This window comes from Crocodylus porosus, unplaced genomic scaffold (assembly GCF_001723895.1).
Source record: "Crocodylus porosus isolate Cpor-Errol unplaced genomic scaffold, CroPor_comp1, whole genome shotgun sequence".
Taxonomy (NCBI): Eukaryota; Metazoa; Chordata; order Crocodylia; family Crocodylidae; genus Crocodylus; species Crocodylus porosus.
Genome location: NW_017728918.1, coordinates 55,711,198 through 55,728,439, shown reverse-complemented (window position 1 = coordinate 55,728,439; position 17,242 = coordinate 55,711,198). Strand labels below are relative to the sequence as shown.

The 17,242-nt window shown below is 39.5% G+C and overlaps 1 protein-coding gene across 4 annotated transcripts in view; it reads right to left on the bottom strand.

Moving 5' to 3' along the window:
- FAM135A (family with sequence similarity 135 member A) overlaps positions 1-17,242 on the bottom strand; it is a 141,883-nt gene that overhangs the window by 28,001 nt on the left and 96,640 nt on the right. For all 4 annotated transcript variants that reach the window (XM_019537608.1, XM_019537609.1, XM_019537610.1 and 1 more), the window contains 6 exons: positions 12,807-12,880; positions 12,348-12,502; positions 9,775-12,094; positions 7,659-7,819; positions 3,712-3,803; positions 2,277-2,374 (listed from right to left, as the gene is read on the bottom strand). In XM_019537608.1, coding sequence (XP_019393153.1) covers positions 2,277-2,374; positions 3,712-3,803; positions 7,659-7,819; positions 9,775-12,094; positions 12,348-12,502; positions 12,807-12,880 — 2,900 coding nt within the window. The remainder of the gene's footprint in view (positions 1-2,276; positions 2,375-3,711; positions 3,804-7,658; positions 7,820-9,774; positions 12,095-12,347; positions 12,503-12,806; positions 12,881-17,242) is intronic.

The window sequence follows — 17,242 nt, the reverse complement described above, 5'->3', positions numbered from 1 at the left end:
CTTTGGTTTCAATCCTTTAGTTAGTTATTGATTGACAAGTAGACCTTGTAGTTGTAATTCCATGACAGCCTAGTTTCATTACGTGACTTTGGTGCAGGACTTGTCAAAAGCTTTCTGAAAGTTCAGAGACACTCTATCAATAGGATCATCTTAATCCATATGGCTTACTGATGTCCTCAAAGAAACAAAGTATATTTGTGAAGCATGATCTTCCTTTATAAAACCAAGTTGACACTTCCTCAGCAAGTCTCATTAATCCACAAGACAGACAAAGCTATTTTTATTACGGCTGCTACCAGTTTCTCAGGAACACAAGTTAGGTTCACTGGTCACAGACACCATTTGATGCTTTGTTTTAAAGATTGATGTCATCCCGGCTATCCCCTAGGCCTTCAGTACAGAGGCTGCTTTTAGTGATAGGTTACATACTAAAGTCAGTAGTTATGCAATTTCAAGTTTGATCTTCTTTAGGATTCCGGGATGAATACCATCCAGGCCTGGTGACTTGCCACTATTTAGTTTATCAGTTTCTTCTATGATCGCCTTTAGATCAAAATTAATTAGTTCTAATGATTTGTACCCTAGAAGGAATGTCCCTGGCATAGGAATCTCTCCATGTCCTCCAAAGTGAAAACTAAAGGAAATAAATAATTTAAACTCTCTGCAATGACCTTATCTTCCTTGAGCAGTCTTTTTTACTCCCCGATTGTCCAATGGCCCCAGCTGAATACCTGGCTCCATTCTTGCTTCTAATGCTTTTTTCCCCCGCTTTCCTTATTATAGTTTTACATTTAGATTGCCAGAGTGTATGATCCTCTATTTTCTTCACTTGGACATGACTTCTATTCAAATGATATCATTTTGTCTTTAATAGCCTCCTTTACTCCATCACTTAACTATACTGACTCTTCCTGGTCCAATTTTTTTTTTTTTTTTTGGATCTGAGTATGCATTTAATTTGTGCCTCCAGTATAGTATTTTCAAACAGCCCCTGTCCTGCCTGTAAAATTTTGAATGCTTTGCTTCCCTTTTTAATTTCTTTTCAACTAATATGCTCACGTTAGTGTAGGTCTCCTTTTTTAAGTGAAATGCTTCTGTAGTAGATGTCTTTGCTTTTTGCTTTCCTACGTGGCAAAGCAGATTACAATGTGGTTGGTGTTACAGAGTATTTAGGGTACAACTACACCCTGAATATGACTTGGCACTAAATCTTGTGACCCCTCTTTTTGCAGATTCCAGGACTAATTGCTCCAAACAAGTCATTTACCATGTCAAAAATAGTCTCTGTCCCACTCTGAAGTGAGATTTACCTAATATGTGGGGATAATTAAAGTCACCCAGCATTACTGTGTCCTCTGTTTTCACAGCCACTCTAATCTTCCTTAGCATTTCTTGCTCACTGCTATCACCTTAATGAGATGGCTGTTAATATGACTCCAAAACGAAACTCTTCCCATTTAGACAGTGAATTTCTAATCACAGGATTCAATACTACCTCTTATCAGGGAAAATTTCTATCCTATTTGATCCATGCTGTTCTTAATGTAAAGTGACAGTCCTTCACCTGTATGACCTACTTGCTCATTCCTATATAGTTGGTAACTAGGAAGCACAATATCCCATTGACTTTCTTCATTCCAATAAATTTCAGAGATGCCTATTATGTTGCTATAACAATTAAATAGCAGACATTCTAGTTCACTTATCTTATTATCACCTAGTTGCTTACTTTTACGTGCCTGTTTGGCTGGGAATGTGTTTGCTTTAGCTGTTCCTTTGTAGAATTTATATGAGCTCCATCACTCTTCCCTGTCCTCTTTAGGAGAATCTAGAGTTTTTATAACTTTACTCCTAGAGGATGCAGATGTGCTCATCTGCATCTAATAGCGCTGTTGTTCTATCTCCTACACCATAAAATGACATTAAAGCTAAACTGCTGGTTCTGGATTGTAAAGCTGCAGCAGGGCTCTCTAAGTTACTATACTATATTCTGAGAATACCAAGTAGTGATAAAGGGATTTGTTTCCAAGATGCTGGAGCCTTTTAGACTTTTAAACAATGATAAAGAACTTGAAGCTGCTATACTATTTACACCTTTAAATATGGGGTGTTAAAATATTTTTGGTTGATTTTTAAAACAATCCTCCCCAACTCTTTCTACATTGCCTCTAAGCAATAATCAGCAGCATGACGACTCAAAATAATATTATCTGTATATTTTCTAGAAGATGGTCCTTATTTTACAGAAATAAAATAATATGCAATATAAGTATTACCTGATTTTTGAAATCGTTAGATTGTAAATCTGAATATATTGTATAACTTCATCTAAAAGTCGATCAGTCATGGAATCAAAATCGGCGAAGGTATCATTCTGTTGAAAAGCAAGCAAATACCTAAGTCCCAAATATTCACACTTCCTTTCAGTATGAACTCATATATGATAAAAAACACACATTAATACATATATACAAAAAACATTGACATGAAAATGCAACATTTAATCTGTTTATCCTCATTGTTTGGGCCTTCTCTGGACTGAGGGAATAAACGTGTATTGTTTCATAAGGCTACTTTTTAAATTTGTTTTGGTGTTTTTTAAAATAAATATAACACATTGTCAGCCTAGCCTCTATCATTTCGAAAATATGAAATGTTTATACCAAGTGGTTTATGATAAGACAAGCCAAAGATCCACCAGTAAGTCACTATGCCTCTGAACTGATAATATGAGATAATTTACTATAACGGTACAAAAGAAATTATGAGAATATGAATGAGAGCACACAATTGACCAGGAGACTCTCTATACGCCTAGAGAGGGGTGTTTGTGTCCGAAAGCTTGCAAAGAACAATTTTTTCCAACTACTGAGTTGGTCTAATAAAAGATACCACACATCTACCCAAAGAGCCTTGTCTGCCTATGGCCTTAGAGCAACACAACTACAACCAGCAGTCTGCAAATTATCCCTTTAATTGAAAGGGCTAAAGATTTGTTGTAATCTAAGTTTGCCAGTTAATTATTAACTGAAGTCTATCTACATCATGTAACATAGCTAGGATAAAAGTCACATGAAAGAAACGTTACCAGTACTTTTTCAAGTTAATATAATTTCATAAGCATTCCAAAAGTCACAGAAATGTAACGCAGAGATTATTTGCTACTAATTTATCTTCATAATGTCAATATTGCAATGTGGTAACAAAAGGAGATAAACTCAACCCCTCCAATTATTTGTTCAGATATTGTTCTATAACACATTACCTCATCTTTCTCCACACCCTTGATTCCACTACCAGCAGCCAGGATGTGGAAGGGGTGGGTGAGGTGGTAAAGGCAGGGGAGGGAGTATGGAATAAGGAGAAGGAATCACGGGCGTTTTTCTTATTATCTTAACTGGTGATGCTTGGAAATGAAGAGATTCTGTATTATTTTACTACACAGCTAAATGCTCTGTAGCACTGTATAACTTGTGTAACAGTAACGGTATCACTAGGTTTTTAAATCTTAATGTCCTATCAGTGACTATAAAAACCAAAGCATAGATACTAAAAAGGAAATCTCTTGCATAAACCATTTGAAAATAATCAAACATAACTAAATGCAGCAAGAACCTGGGCAAAAATTATCTTTGTGCATTATTGTAACAGTTATTTTAAAATGCTTAAGATGTACTGTTGTACAGATATTCTTTTGTTACTGATAAATACCTGATTCCTCTCAGACATAAGAAAATCTATACGCCCGCCAGGTAGTCCAAGCTCAATGTAAGTCTTCACTAATCTTAAATCAGCGCTGTTTCCTAAAGGAAAAAAAAAAAGGTCAATTGTTTGGTAAGACAAAAGGTATTTTGTAATAAAAAAGGAAAACGTGAGATTATTTGGAGCAACTGTCTGATTTCATAGACATTAGGGCTGGAAGGGACCTCAGAAGATCATCAAGTCCAGCCCCCCACCCAAAGGGCAGGAAGTCAGCTGGGGTCATAGGATCCCAGCAAGATAAGCATCCAATTTGCTCTTGAAGGTGTTCAATGTAGGTGCTTGAACCACCTCCGATGGCAGGCTATTCCAGACCTTGGGGGCTTGGACAGTAAAGAAATTCTTCCTTATATCCAGCCTGAAACAGTCTTGCAGTAGTTTATAACCATTCAACCTCATCATCCCTTGGGGCGTTCTGGTGAACAAACGTTCCCCCAGATACTGGTGGTCACCCCAGGTTTTTCCTCCCAAGGTGAAGATCCTTGCATTTTTCAGTGTTAAACACCATCTGGTTCTCATCCGCCCATCTTCTGATGAGATTGAAAAGCCACTGGACATCATCTTTGAAAATTCATGGCTACCAGGACAGGTCCCAGATGATTGGAAAAAAGCAAACATGGTGCTTTCTAGCATACTGTTGGCTCATATTCAGCTTATTGTCCATTGTAACCCCCAGGTCCTTTGCTGCAGAGCTGCTGCCCAGCCAATCAGCCCCCAGCCTGAACTGGTACACGGGATTGTTCCATCCTCAGTGCAGGACTTTGCAGTTGTCCTTGTTGAACCTCATGAGATTCCTTTTGGCCCAATCCTCTAAGTTGTTTAGGTCACTCTGAATCCTAGCCCTACCTTCCAGCATATCTACTACTCCCCACAGGTTGATATCATCTGAAAACTTGCTAAGGTGCACTCTATGCCATCTTCCAGGTTGTTGATGAAGACATTAAACAAAATGAGCCCCAGAACCACCTCCTGGGGCAATCCACTTGATACTGGATGCCAGCTAGACACTGAGCCATTGATTATTACCCTCTGAACCTGATGCTCCAGCCAGTTTTCTATCCACCTTACAGTCCATTCATCCAGTCCATTAGCTTGCCTGTGAAAATGTTGTGGGAGACCATATCAAAAGCCTTGCTAAAATCAAAGTATACCGCATCCACTGATCTCCATACATCCACAAAGCCAGTCATCTCACCATAGAAGACAATCATGTTGGTCAGGCATGACTTATCCCTGGTGAAAACCCATGCTGACTTTTCCTAATCATCTTTTTCTCCTCCAAGTGCTTAGAAATGGATTCCTTGAGGATCTGCTCCATGATTTTTCCAGGGACTGAGGTGAGGCTGACTGGTCTGTAGTTCCCTGGATCCTCCTTTTCTCCTTTCTTAAATACAGGTACTATGTTTGCCCTTTTCCAATCATCTGGGACCTCTCTTGATCACCATGAGTTTTCAAAGGTGATGGCCAGTGGCTCTGCAATCTCATGAGCCAACTCCCTCAGCACCCTCGGGTGCATCTCATCCAGCCCCATGGGCTTGTATACGTCCAGCTTTTCTAAACAGTCCCTACACCCTGTTCTTTCACCACTGTTGGCTGCTCACCTCCTTCCCAAACTGTGCTGTCTGGTGCAGTAGTCTGGGAGCTGACCTTGCCTGTGAAGACCAAGGTAAGAAAGGCACTGAGCACTTTAGCCTTTTCTACATCCTCTGTCACAAGGTTGCCTCCCCCATTTAGTAAGGGACCCACATTTTCCCTGATCATCCTCTTGCTACCAACTTGTAGAAACCCTTCTTGTTACCCTTCACATCCCTTGCTAGCTGCAACTCCGATTGCGCTTTGGCCTTCCGGGTTTCATCCCTGCATGCCCGAGCAATACTCTTATCCTCTTCCCTAGTTATTTGCCCAAGTTTCCACTTATATGCTTCCTTTTTATTATTTAGTTTACTGAAGAGTTCCCTGCTAAGCCAAGCTGGTCTTCTTCCCTACTTGCTAGCTCTTCCTGTGCATCAGGATGGTTTGTTCCTGCACTCTCAGTAAGGGTTCTTTAAAGTACAGCCAGATCTTCTGGACTCCTCTCCCAGTCAGACTGGCTTTTCAGGGTATCCTCCCCATGAGTTTCCCGAGCAACTCAAAGTCTGCTTTTCTAAAGTCCAGGGTCCTTAGTCTGCTGCTCTCAATCATCCCTTTCCTCAGCATCCTGAGCTCAATCATCTCATGGTCACTGCCGCCCAAGTTGCCATCCACTACTACATTCCCCACCAATTCATCCCTGTTTGTGAGCAGCAAGTCAAGAATAGCATGGCTCCTAGTTGGCTGCTCCAGCACTTGCACCAGGAAGTCGTCCCCAACACTCTCCAAAAACTTCCTGGATTGTCAGTGCACTGCTATATTGCCCTCCCAGCAGATGTCAGGGGGATTAAAGTCCCTCATGAGAACCAGGGCTTGTGACTGGGAAACTTCTGCTAGCTGTTTGAAGAAAGCCTCATCCACTACTTCCTCCTGGTCTAGTGGTCTATAGCAGACACCCACTACAACATCACACTTGTTGCCCTCCCCTCTAACCTTAACCCAGAGACTTTCAACAGACCTGTCTCCGGTTTCATACTGGAGCTCTGAGCTCTTTTACATAAAGTGCAACTCCTTATCCTCTTCTCCCCTGCCTGTCCTTCCTGCACAGTTTGTACCCATCCATGACAGTGCTCCAGTCATGCCAGCTAATTTGTTCCTGAGCCTCAGTAAGGTTTCTTTGAAGTAAAGCCAATTCTCTTGGACTCCTCTCCCCATCAGACTGACATCCCAGGGGATCCTGCCCATGAGTTCCCTGAGTGAGCTGCAGTCTGCATAATAATAGAAGGTATTTGAATTTTTGTTTTTCAACTAGAACATTGAAATGGCTAACCAGAAAAGAAATGAATGGTGTATACCAGTGGTGCCCAAACCATTTCTCCATTAGGCCAGATAGATGGTACTCAGACCCTACAAAGACCGGATGCAGGCAATGGAGCCAACCCAGCCGCACAGGGAGGGGGAGAAGCAGGTGTGGCCTGGCCTGATCCAGCCACATGCATAAGAGAGGTGGGGAGGGGAACATGGCCTGGCTTAGGAATTTGTGAGTGGAGAAAGGTGGCAGTACCGATTGCCAGCTTGCCCTCCACCAAATTTCCTGAACTCTAGGGAGCCCTGTGGACTGGATATCATGGCTCTGGGGGCTGCATTTAGCCCGTAGGCCAGAGGTTGAGCACCCCTGGTATATACAAATCAAGATATCAGATCAAATTAATGCTCTATATATTCTACTGTCCTTTTCCTTTAAGTGGACAGTACCAGATGCTTCACATGAATGCAGAAAAAGTTTCATACTGAATGACAATTGAATAACCTAATCACAGAGAAAATTTCCTTTTAAAAAATATCAGTTGTTTGCTTTGTTGAACCATGCAAATGAATTACTCCTATTTTTATTAATCCTCTCTAATAATAGATGGTTTCATTACCAGTATAATATTTTTAATTCACTAAGCTTTGGTTCAATATCTTACAACATTTTATAAGACAAATGCACAATTCACTTTTTTTGACAACCTAACTTTCTAATATTGATACAATACCATATCTCCTTTTATTTCTGGAGAACTACTTTAAGTTGGATACATTTCTCTGAAATGTATATAATTATGACAAAGTGCTTTTGCTCACGGTACATGTACAAAATTAAACCCATTCCTAGTTTATAGGAAAGTTTCATTTAAAAGATTTTATATAAATCTAAAAACAGAGTAGCAGCATAAAGGCTTCTGGTTTAATTAATCTATTTCTATTAGTATGTTTTAGCTCAGAGTTCAGACAAGAAAAACTTGATAAAAATTTGCAAAAGATCACCATTAGCTACCCCAGCATACCATCTAAGCCGTGGACACAAACTATAAGATGTATTCCATCTTCTGAAACATCCTCCTCTTCCATGCTGAAATAAGGTACTGAAGAAGCCAATCTGAGAACATCACTATACATAAATCCAGGAAGTTTAAGCTGCTTCAGTTCTTCTTTAGCCTGAAGGAAACTAAATGAAAACAGTACTTATTGTACTCATTCTCTAAGATAATTATTACTATCTAATAAATTTAGGTTTCTTCGGACAAAATTTTTCAATGTCTTTCTTTTAAAGCATAGTCCAACGTAAGTGAACAATGGCAAAACAATGGTCTCTTTCACCACACAAATGTTCAGTCTCCAAAGATGAAAATTTTTATTTCAGCTCCCCCAAAACTGTTCCTCCAAATAATATCCATATCATACCAATCCAAAACCTTTATCTTCCAAACACTGATGGACTCTAAAGCATAACCTGAAAGGTCAACAGGTTGTTTCCTGCAATAAATCAGGATTTCTCATTTAAACTGAATTATTAATATGAATATTAGGTTTAAATTTTCTTGCAAGGCCTGATCCAAAGTCAATGTAAAGACTACCAGAAGTCAATGTAAAATGACTCCAACTGACTGATAGGTTTTGGATTAGGACTTACTCCACAGGTCAGTAGAGGGTGATAGTCATGTACTGAACTGTTTAATGACAGTCCCCTCTGACAGACTGAAGAACTGGCATCAACTGGTTTAAAAATAAATGGTATTCGGTCACCCTTAGTGACATTTTTTTCCATTATGTAAAGTGTCAAAGATAAAAGATGGGAGAATCTTTAAATCATTTAACTGGACAACAAAAACAATAGGTATGCTGCTGTTTCTTGAGTCTCTGTTTATATTACTCACTCTAAAGAGCTTCAGGATCAAAAAAGTTGGGAATAGTGGTCTGCATCTCCAAAATATTCAATGGAGTCCAAAAGAGCTCATTTTAATACCCCAACTCTTTACCACTGTAGTTACTCAATTCGTACTTCTAGAGCCAAACTCATCGCACGCTTCCTGCATTCCTCCATCTCACTAAGTGCCATGCTTCTATGATTCTCTTTAAAGAGTCCCTGAAACTCTTCCTTCTCTGCCCCATGCTAATAACTCTTGCGTTTTCCTCCAGGATCTCCAGTTTCTCTCATCTTCCCTCCTGAATGAGTCTCTACGTGACCCCATAGAGCAGAATTTTCTCCATTTCCTTTCCCATATGAATTTTCCTCTCTACCTCTGCTCCCAAACTCAAGGTCCCTGCTTCTTCCACCTCATTAGGAAGACACTTCCCACTCCCCATTTCCAATCCAGGTTAATCTTTCCCAATGTTTCTACTTCTGCCCTCTCCCTCCACACAATTCCTCCCTTTCCCTTGCTTGTCCCTCAATTACCCCATCCACTCTCCTTCCCTTCTCCCCCACTCCTATTATTGCTTCTTGTACCATGTTTTCTCCCTGCCTTCAGCTCCTTGGTTTCCTCCTTCACCATTATCTCCTTTCTCAAGTCCTCCAGAACCCATTTGAGCCTTATTCTCCCTTCCCATCCAAATTTTGCTTCCTCCTCTACAAACCACTATGTAAGGCTTTATTTTTTGCTAGAGGCCAGGGTACAAACATTCTTCCCACACAGCAAGTTAAGTTGCCTCTGCTATGTGTAGGCACAGGAAGATAGTGACTGTATGAGTCTTTTGACAGTACCAACAGGCATTTTTTTCTACTTCTACTTGATGGGGAATGGGAAGAATGTTTGTAGCCTGGCCTCTAAACATTTTTATTCTCTCTGTAAAGTATATGATTATTATTTGATCACTTCTCATCTGAAACACTTTTAAATCTCACTTAAAAAAAAAAAATTACTTTAAAACTTGCCAAAAATGTGAAATGAATAGACAAGAAATAGGATGAAGTCTGTGCTACTGCAGGCTTTCTAGCAGAACAAAAGAACTGCAGAAAGTTGAGTGTTTAGGGGAAAATGATTCACATTTCAAGACACCTTGAGCCACAACCATTTCTTGCACCTAAAAGCCATCTTTGAAATTTCTCAATATACAATGAAATTTGTTTAAAAAAAAAAAAAACCACCCCAAAACAAACAAACAAACAAAAAAATCACTTACGCTAGCATTTGAGGCTTGGAGGAGCTTTCATACCAGGAAACAGATGAAGCCATACTGCAGGATATGCTTCCTGGCTGTTTTGTAATTGTATCAGATTTGCTTTTTGAAGAACATATAACATTGCACGGAGAGTCTCTCAAGGAAGAAGGAAAAGACAAACAACCAGAAGTACAAACAGGAGGCATACTCATCCCATCCCTTAAATGCTCATTGCTCATCCCCTCAGAGCTCAAATCTCTCTCTTTCATTAGTCCATTATTCTGCTCAAAGTCAGAATTCGTAGCTCCATCAAAAATATTACCATCGTCTGTTTCCTCATAATACCCATTTTCAACCATTTCTTGATCCTGCTCTTCATCCTCCTCTTCCTCCAGATGGGAAGAACTGGTAGGTTGTTTTTCAAATGTTTCCTTCTGAGGGCTAACAGGATCACTGTTGTCAGTAGGGCAAATATCAGAAACATCTGTACTGCTGTGAGAGCCAAAGTAGTTTTCTACAAGCCCTTGCTTTACAATATCAGTACTGCTGGTTGGTGAGAGGTTATCTGCACCAGTTTCACTTTTAATTGTTGGCATTTCTTTAAGTGTCTGTTTTAGTTCTAAAGATTCATCCAGTTTTTCTTTATTTGTGTTTTCTACCTGACTCTCAGCATTTATGGCCACGGACCCTGAAACAATGCAAGGTTCCCCCATATAAATAACTTCTGAGTGTAATTTAACTGTTTCTTCTGTAGTGTTCTGCTGCTTATCAAGGCTTTTAGAGTCCTTACAAGTTGTGCCAAAGTTTGCCTGTAAGCTGTAACTTTTCACATCAGTAGAAGCATCTTCATCTGAAATAACTTTTACACTTGAAAATGAGGAATGTAAAGAGATAGTTTCATTGTCTGAATGCCCTGAAAAAACAACACACTGGCTCTGTAAAATGATATTTGATTTTTTACTATCATCACATTTTGGCAAGTCAATTGCTCCTAGATCCAATATAGTTTTGCTGTCACTTAGTTGGCATTCAGGTACAACAGATATCTTTGAATTTTCATCAGGTGACAGCTCATCATCATCTGAAGGCAGAGAGTTTATGGATGTCAGGGATGACTGTATTTCACTTACAGCACTGGTACTCTCAGTACAATGGCTTTCTATTGCATTTTTTATATTATAGTCCGGTTTCAGTAAAAGCTGAGGAAATATTCTTTCACTGTTGTAGGCACTTTGCCCTTGACCAGTTTCAAAAACCACATCAGGGTTGGGATGCATTGCAAAAGAGCTTGGTTCACTTTCGACTCCTGAATCTGAAAATCTAGATGAGGCATAGGCAACACTAACATCTGGTAACTTAATTATGTCTCCAATTACAGCAATATGAGTCTCTTTTGTAGAAAGAGCAGGCTGATTGCTTTTCATTTTTGTGAAGGTATCTCCACCATGCCGTAAGTTTCTTTCTGGGACTTCATCCTTTTCAAGCACTAATTCCTGTTCTCCTAAATTAGTTGTATTTCCAGATTCTGTAGTCTGAAAGTTGGGCACCAGTAAATTCTCTCCACGCACTCCATCTTCTGGAAATTCTGCCCATGACCCAATGTGAACAGTCACTTTCTCCCCTTCATAAGGATTCTTATCATTTGGTTTGACCTCAATTGTTCTGACTCCTGATGAAGTTGGCTGATTTCCAAGACAACTTTCAAGTGTACCTCTTGGGGCCAGGACACTATCTACTTGTGTAATTTCAGTACCTGCCTGAGACATATCAACCCTACAAAAAATGTCCAGATTTGTACAAGAGTTCACAGGGCTACACTGACTTTGTTGAACATTCTCAGTTCTGGCCAATATTTGATCAGTTTTAGATAGCAAATATCTAAGTTCTTTTTGACTCATTTGTCTAGTGCAGGTCTTTGTATCATAAACAAATCCAGCTACTGTGGGATCCAACACTTCCTTCTGATTATATGAAGGCCTGCCTTCATAGCATTTAGAGATGTGTTCTGGTGCTGCACTTTTCAAACATTTGTAACCCACTAAGACTACAGAGTCTTTAGAATTCTGTTTTACTATTTTTTTTGTGTTTTCGGTTTTCATTGTTTTCATTAGTTTAGTAACCTTAGTTTTGGATTTAAGTACATCTTCATTTTTCCCTTTCAAAGGCTTTACTAGTTGCTTTTCGCTTTCTGAATGCCAAATGTTGGTGGCACCTGTAGATCTGACTTTCAACTCTGGGCTCATAAATCCAGGTACAAAACTTTCTTCAGCCTCAAATTTATCCAGTTTACTGAACTCTGATTTCTGAAGATTCTGAACTACCAACCAAGGTGCATCCAAATCTTTTAATAAAAAAAGGGAAATGATATTGTTTATAACAACATAATGCAAATTATTATTGCTTTAAAATTATTACTGCAAATCAAATTTTACAGGTCCTCAAAAACCTTTAAGATAAGCTCACAATAAGATCATCAAAAGGCAACAAAAATGTCCCTCTGCCGGTAAAAGTAAATATACAGAAAAGAATCCAAATTTCCCATTATTTTTACGTAATTCTCTGATAAACAAACATCACAGAGAGCTGATATTTACCTTCAGTAATGGAATCTAAATATCGGTCTTCAAAAATTACTGGTAATGAGTTCATGTCTCCATCTAGTTCGCTGCATTCAATAGGGAGAGGTGGAAGAGTACTGCAGAATGAGGTGTTTTTAAGGGCTCCACACATTTGTAGATGACTCTGAGCACTGAAAAAATATTTCCTTTTATTAAGGGAACAAGAGTAAAAAAGGCACTCCCCCCCCTACATGCTATATTGTAATATCAGTACAACCTTCCCCTTAATATACTACATATAAACTTATATAACTAAGTTAGTTATACAAAAATGTTTAACTATACATATTTATAATCTAAAATATACAAGAGATAATGCTATAACATGGCATATACCATACAGTGTGTATTACAGTACCAGTTTCTGTGAATTTAGCAACACAATTTAGAAAACTAAAAAGAATAGCTTTTGTATTTTCTTCTCAGGTTACTCACTGTAATTCTTGATATGCAAGGGCAGCTTGCCTGGGATGTTCAAGACAAAAGAATGCTTCAGCAAATCTGCGTACCTGAAAAATTCCAAAATTGTTTTACACACAATAATTTTTCAAAAAAACTCAACAACATGGTTATATCATATCACCAACATGTAAATTAAAAACAGAGATGATTTTAAAAACTCAGTAAATTTCCTGATCAAGATTATCACTTGAGTATGTCATTTTTCTGTTCCACTACCATGGGCAGGATTATTAGAGTCCTAATTAAATGGGCAAGTATGTACAAATGTGGCAAATATGTACAGAGACATAAGAGAATTATCTTCATAAATGAAAGCCCACTTCATATTATTGAGTTCCAAAGAATGCAGCAGGACAAAATTAGGAAAGCAGTGTATGAGTCAAACTTTTTTGTCCCACATTTTAAAAGAAATAAAATGGTATTTGTCTGTCCAAGTACAACTAACAGATTCTTTTGCATTTAGATTACCACCCTTTTACCACTTTTCCTGAAATACAATGCAAGTACCATGCCACTGATTTCTAAACATTCAGATTGTTTCTTGTCAAAGATTAAATGAAAATAAAGCAAACAATTAAAAAAATATTTTAAGAAAGGTCCTACGTTTTGTGAGAATACAAAAATGAAATATGTGCTATAAAATTAAAAAAAATGGAGCAATGGGTTTCCTCCACATTCACAGTGGAAGAAACTAATCAATTACATTTTAAAAACAGCATAATACATTATTAGTTTTGTACAGCTCAACATGCAGTACCATATCAAGATAAGATTTGTACAACTATCTTTCACGTTACATGTATCATAATATTAACAATAAATAAGCTAGCCTAACCAGTAATCGCTAGTATTATACAACCATAATGCTTACATTAATATGGTTATGCAAACTTTTACTTTTCCACCTTCTCACCGCTATGTTTGAACATACAATTTTAATGTGGTATTACAACAGATTTTCCATTATTTGTCCAGGCAACCACTTAGGCTGCTGGCATTAGATATCTGTTTTACTTATTGGTTTACATAAAACTCTAAGAAAACTTTAAATCACTCAGCCACCTAATTTATAAGTAGGTGACCTACCTTCCTTTTAACCACTATTCTCTTATCTAAACTTTGCTGTATCTTCCAATTACTCTATATAATCACAGCCTCTCCTCCTAGACTGCAGCCCTTCAGAGAAAGGGATATGGCTCTTCAATATTAATACAGCACTCAGTAAAAGGGCCCAAATCCTAAGTGGGCCCTCTAAATGCCGCACATTAGGGCAGGGGTGGGAAAAATACAGTCTGCAAGCCAGATCTGACCCATCAAGGGAATTTATCTGACTTCTGGAGGGTCCCTCAGCCCTGCCTGGCCCAGGGGGCAGGCTGGGTCATGGCAGGGGCAGCTGGTTCCACTGCCTCAGGCAAGCAGCAGGGCTGGGGAAGCTCAGTGACCAGACTCCACTTCCTGGCAGCCCCAGGAGTGGTTGCCCCTTCCAGCTCTGCTGCCAGTGTCACTGCTGCTGCCAGTCCCAGCCCCAGCCCCACTACCTAGGTAGCCCAGCCTATCCACCCCGTACACACTGCCAGGGGCACCGGACAGATCAGGCAGGTGGGGTCTCCTGGAGACCAGCCCAGAACCCACGTGGACAGGGCACAGTCAGCCAGGTGGATGGGAAGGGACCGTGGATGGGTAGGGACCACCTACCAGAAGCGGGACAGGTAGGTGAGGCCAGGGCTGGGGTTGGGATCACAGGGCAGTAACAGCTCAGGCCCGGGGCAGAGCCATGCTCTGCTGCTGGTTCTTCTCTTCAACAGGTGCCAGTTCTGTGGGTAGGATAGTGTGGGGAGTAGATTGTGGCGCTGTCACTGCTTTGCAGTTCTGGCCCCAGCCCTGGCCGCCTATCCTGTTCCCAGATACCGGCTCCCATCTGCCCAATGCCCTTTTCCATCTGCCTAGCCAAGCATGCCCTGGCCATGTGGGTCCTGCACTGGTCTCCATGGAGACCCTGTGGCTGGGATCGGGATCACTCTGGACAGTGACAGCATGGGGCTGGGGCAGATCCACTCCCATGTCTAGTGATCTACCACTTAAGAAGTTTTGGTGATCTGTTACAGTCTGAGCGGGGGCAGGCAGGGAATGTGCTGATCCAGTCCACAACAGCTCACCAAAACCCCCTAAGTGGCCATTCAGCCCACCCTTGTAGTAGGATAAGGCACATATCCCAAGAATCAGACCTAAATACAAGAGCACGAAAACCTAATTGAGCTCTGTCGAGTTTACAGCATAGGATTTCAGGACTGCACAATTCATGTGTACTCACAGGCAACAATTTAATCATTTTAACCCCATATTTCAAATTTGCTTATGTATAAAATCTTATTTAAGTGTTATTTTTTCCTTCCAATGTCCCTAGTAAATATTTTTCAGACATCAGCAATATATATTTGATATTCCTTGCTTCCTTAAAATAAGGAATTAAAGGATCCTGAAAAACCAAGTAATAATACAAAACAAATACTGGAATTCTTCCCAATTAATAAAAGGAAGTTTTGTAATGCAACACCCATAGAATAACCCATACTGAGAAAAATTAGAGCTGTAGCTCAGTTGCCAATCAACTTTCATACAATGCAGTTGGGATTAGCAAGTTGAGGGAACCTTAGGATCCTATCACCTACTTATCTGAGGTTGTACCTTAGCAGCAAGAGAAGGGAGAGTTTTGTTTTGTGTAGTACACACAGCAAGTTAACTGAAGCTTTTATGAAAGGAGTTAGGTCAAGGACATCAGAGTTCTCAGGATATAATGCCACAGGAAAGCTTCACTAAACTGCTACATACTTGACCTAAAATAATTAACATTTAGGGATACAATGGAATCCAGTGTCTATGTCTAATCAGCGCTCAGACTATGTACAGACTACAGACACAACAGTATCAGGTTAGTCCCAACAGTTTATGCAGAAGTAAAAAAATGACCAGCTCATTTTGTAGATGATACCTACATGCTTGTTGATAGCAATGAACCTACCACTATAATTTGAGATTATTTGACAGGAGAAGTCTAACTATGAAGTGTTCTATAAACACTAGTGCTTATGGTTCTCCAAAAAAAAAAGTTGGGGGTGGGAAGAGCAGGAAGGGGCTTTTTTAAAAAAACATGTATCATTGTGGCAAATAGACTATCTCCTCATTGGTAGCAACAATGTATTTGAAATCATTAACCTTTTTTTAAGTATTTTAATGAAGAATCTATCTGTCTGGATTAAATAATTTCAGGGTAATATGTTCAGGCCTGCCAGAAGAGGTCACTCTAGAACAAAGATTTCTCATCACAGAACGCTCATATGCTATATTGGTTAATTTATGACATAAAACACTAACTTAAAAACATACATTTCATATAACCTACTATTTAACTGAAGCATCATTAGCTATATAATGTATACAAACTTTCTTCCTTATAATTATATTCTCCATTTTTAATGCAATAATCAAAATCTCGTGCAACCTCTCAGGGAAGGAAAATATCTCAAAGCAAATATTTTAAAAATAAAATGTTATTATGTGCTGAATATGTCAAACAATAACAATCCAGCTTCATAAATATTTATTACATTACAAAGACAGAAAATGCACATAATAAATAGACTCAGCTGTCTTTTATAATGCCACACAAAACACAGTACAAGAGAAAACAGCCAGTATAATGGAAGAGATGATTCCCTGCAGAAGGTATTGTCTATAAATATAAAAATGATAATATTAGAAAAGATGCATCATTTGGTAGAGCCCATTAACAAGTAGCATATCAAATTCACATAATATATGGATGGCTCAGGAGATAAAAATATTAGACACTGCAAAAAACTTGATGCAATGAGTAGACATAGATTTTCCAAAGATGACAAACAGAAGAATTCCCATATCACAAGTAAATTCATTAACAGCCTGAAGTCAAAAAGTCTGCACCACTAAATATGTAGCAATCAAATCTCAAGTGAAACTACTTCTCACTGAAAGCCCTCTAACAGAGTGTCCCCTAAGCTGCCAGCACCACAGGCTGGATAAGAGATGTGGGATTGGTCTGTAGGCTGGATCCCACGTGGGGTCAGCATATAGGGCTAGTCTACAGGTATGATCCAGATCACTGGCTGGACCCCGTGGCTGAATCCAGATGAGCACAGCTGTGCAGTATATGATGCCGCAGACATGTTTGCAATGTCATATAATGCATGTTCACAGTTGTTCTCTGCATTGCATGGGAGCAGCACAGAGGGGTTTTTTGACCCCTGGATATCCAGGTGTCAAAAACACCCAGAGAGAAAAAGCAGAGCGGCACACTTGCAGGCAGCATGTGCCGCTCAAAAGTGGAGCTGGGCCACCTGGAACTGTGCTGCGGCTGCCAGCCAACCTCCATG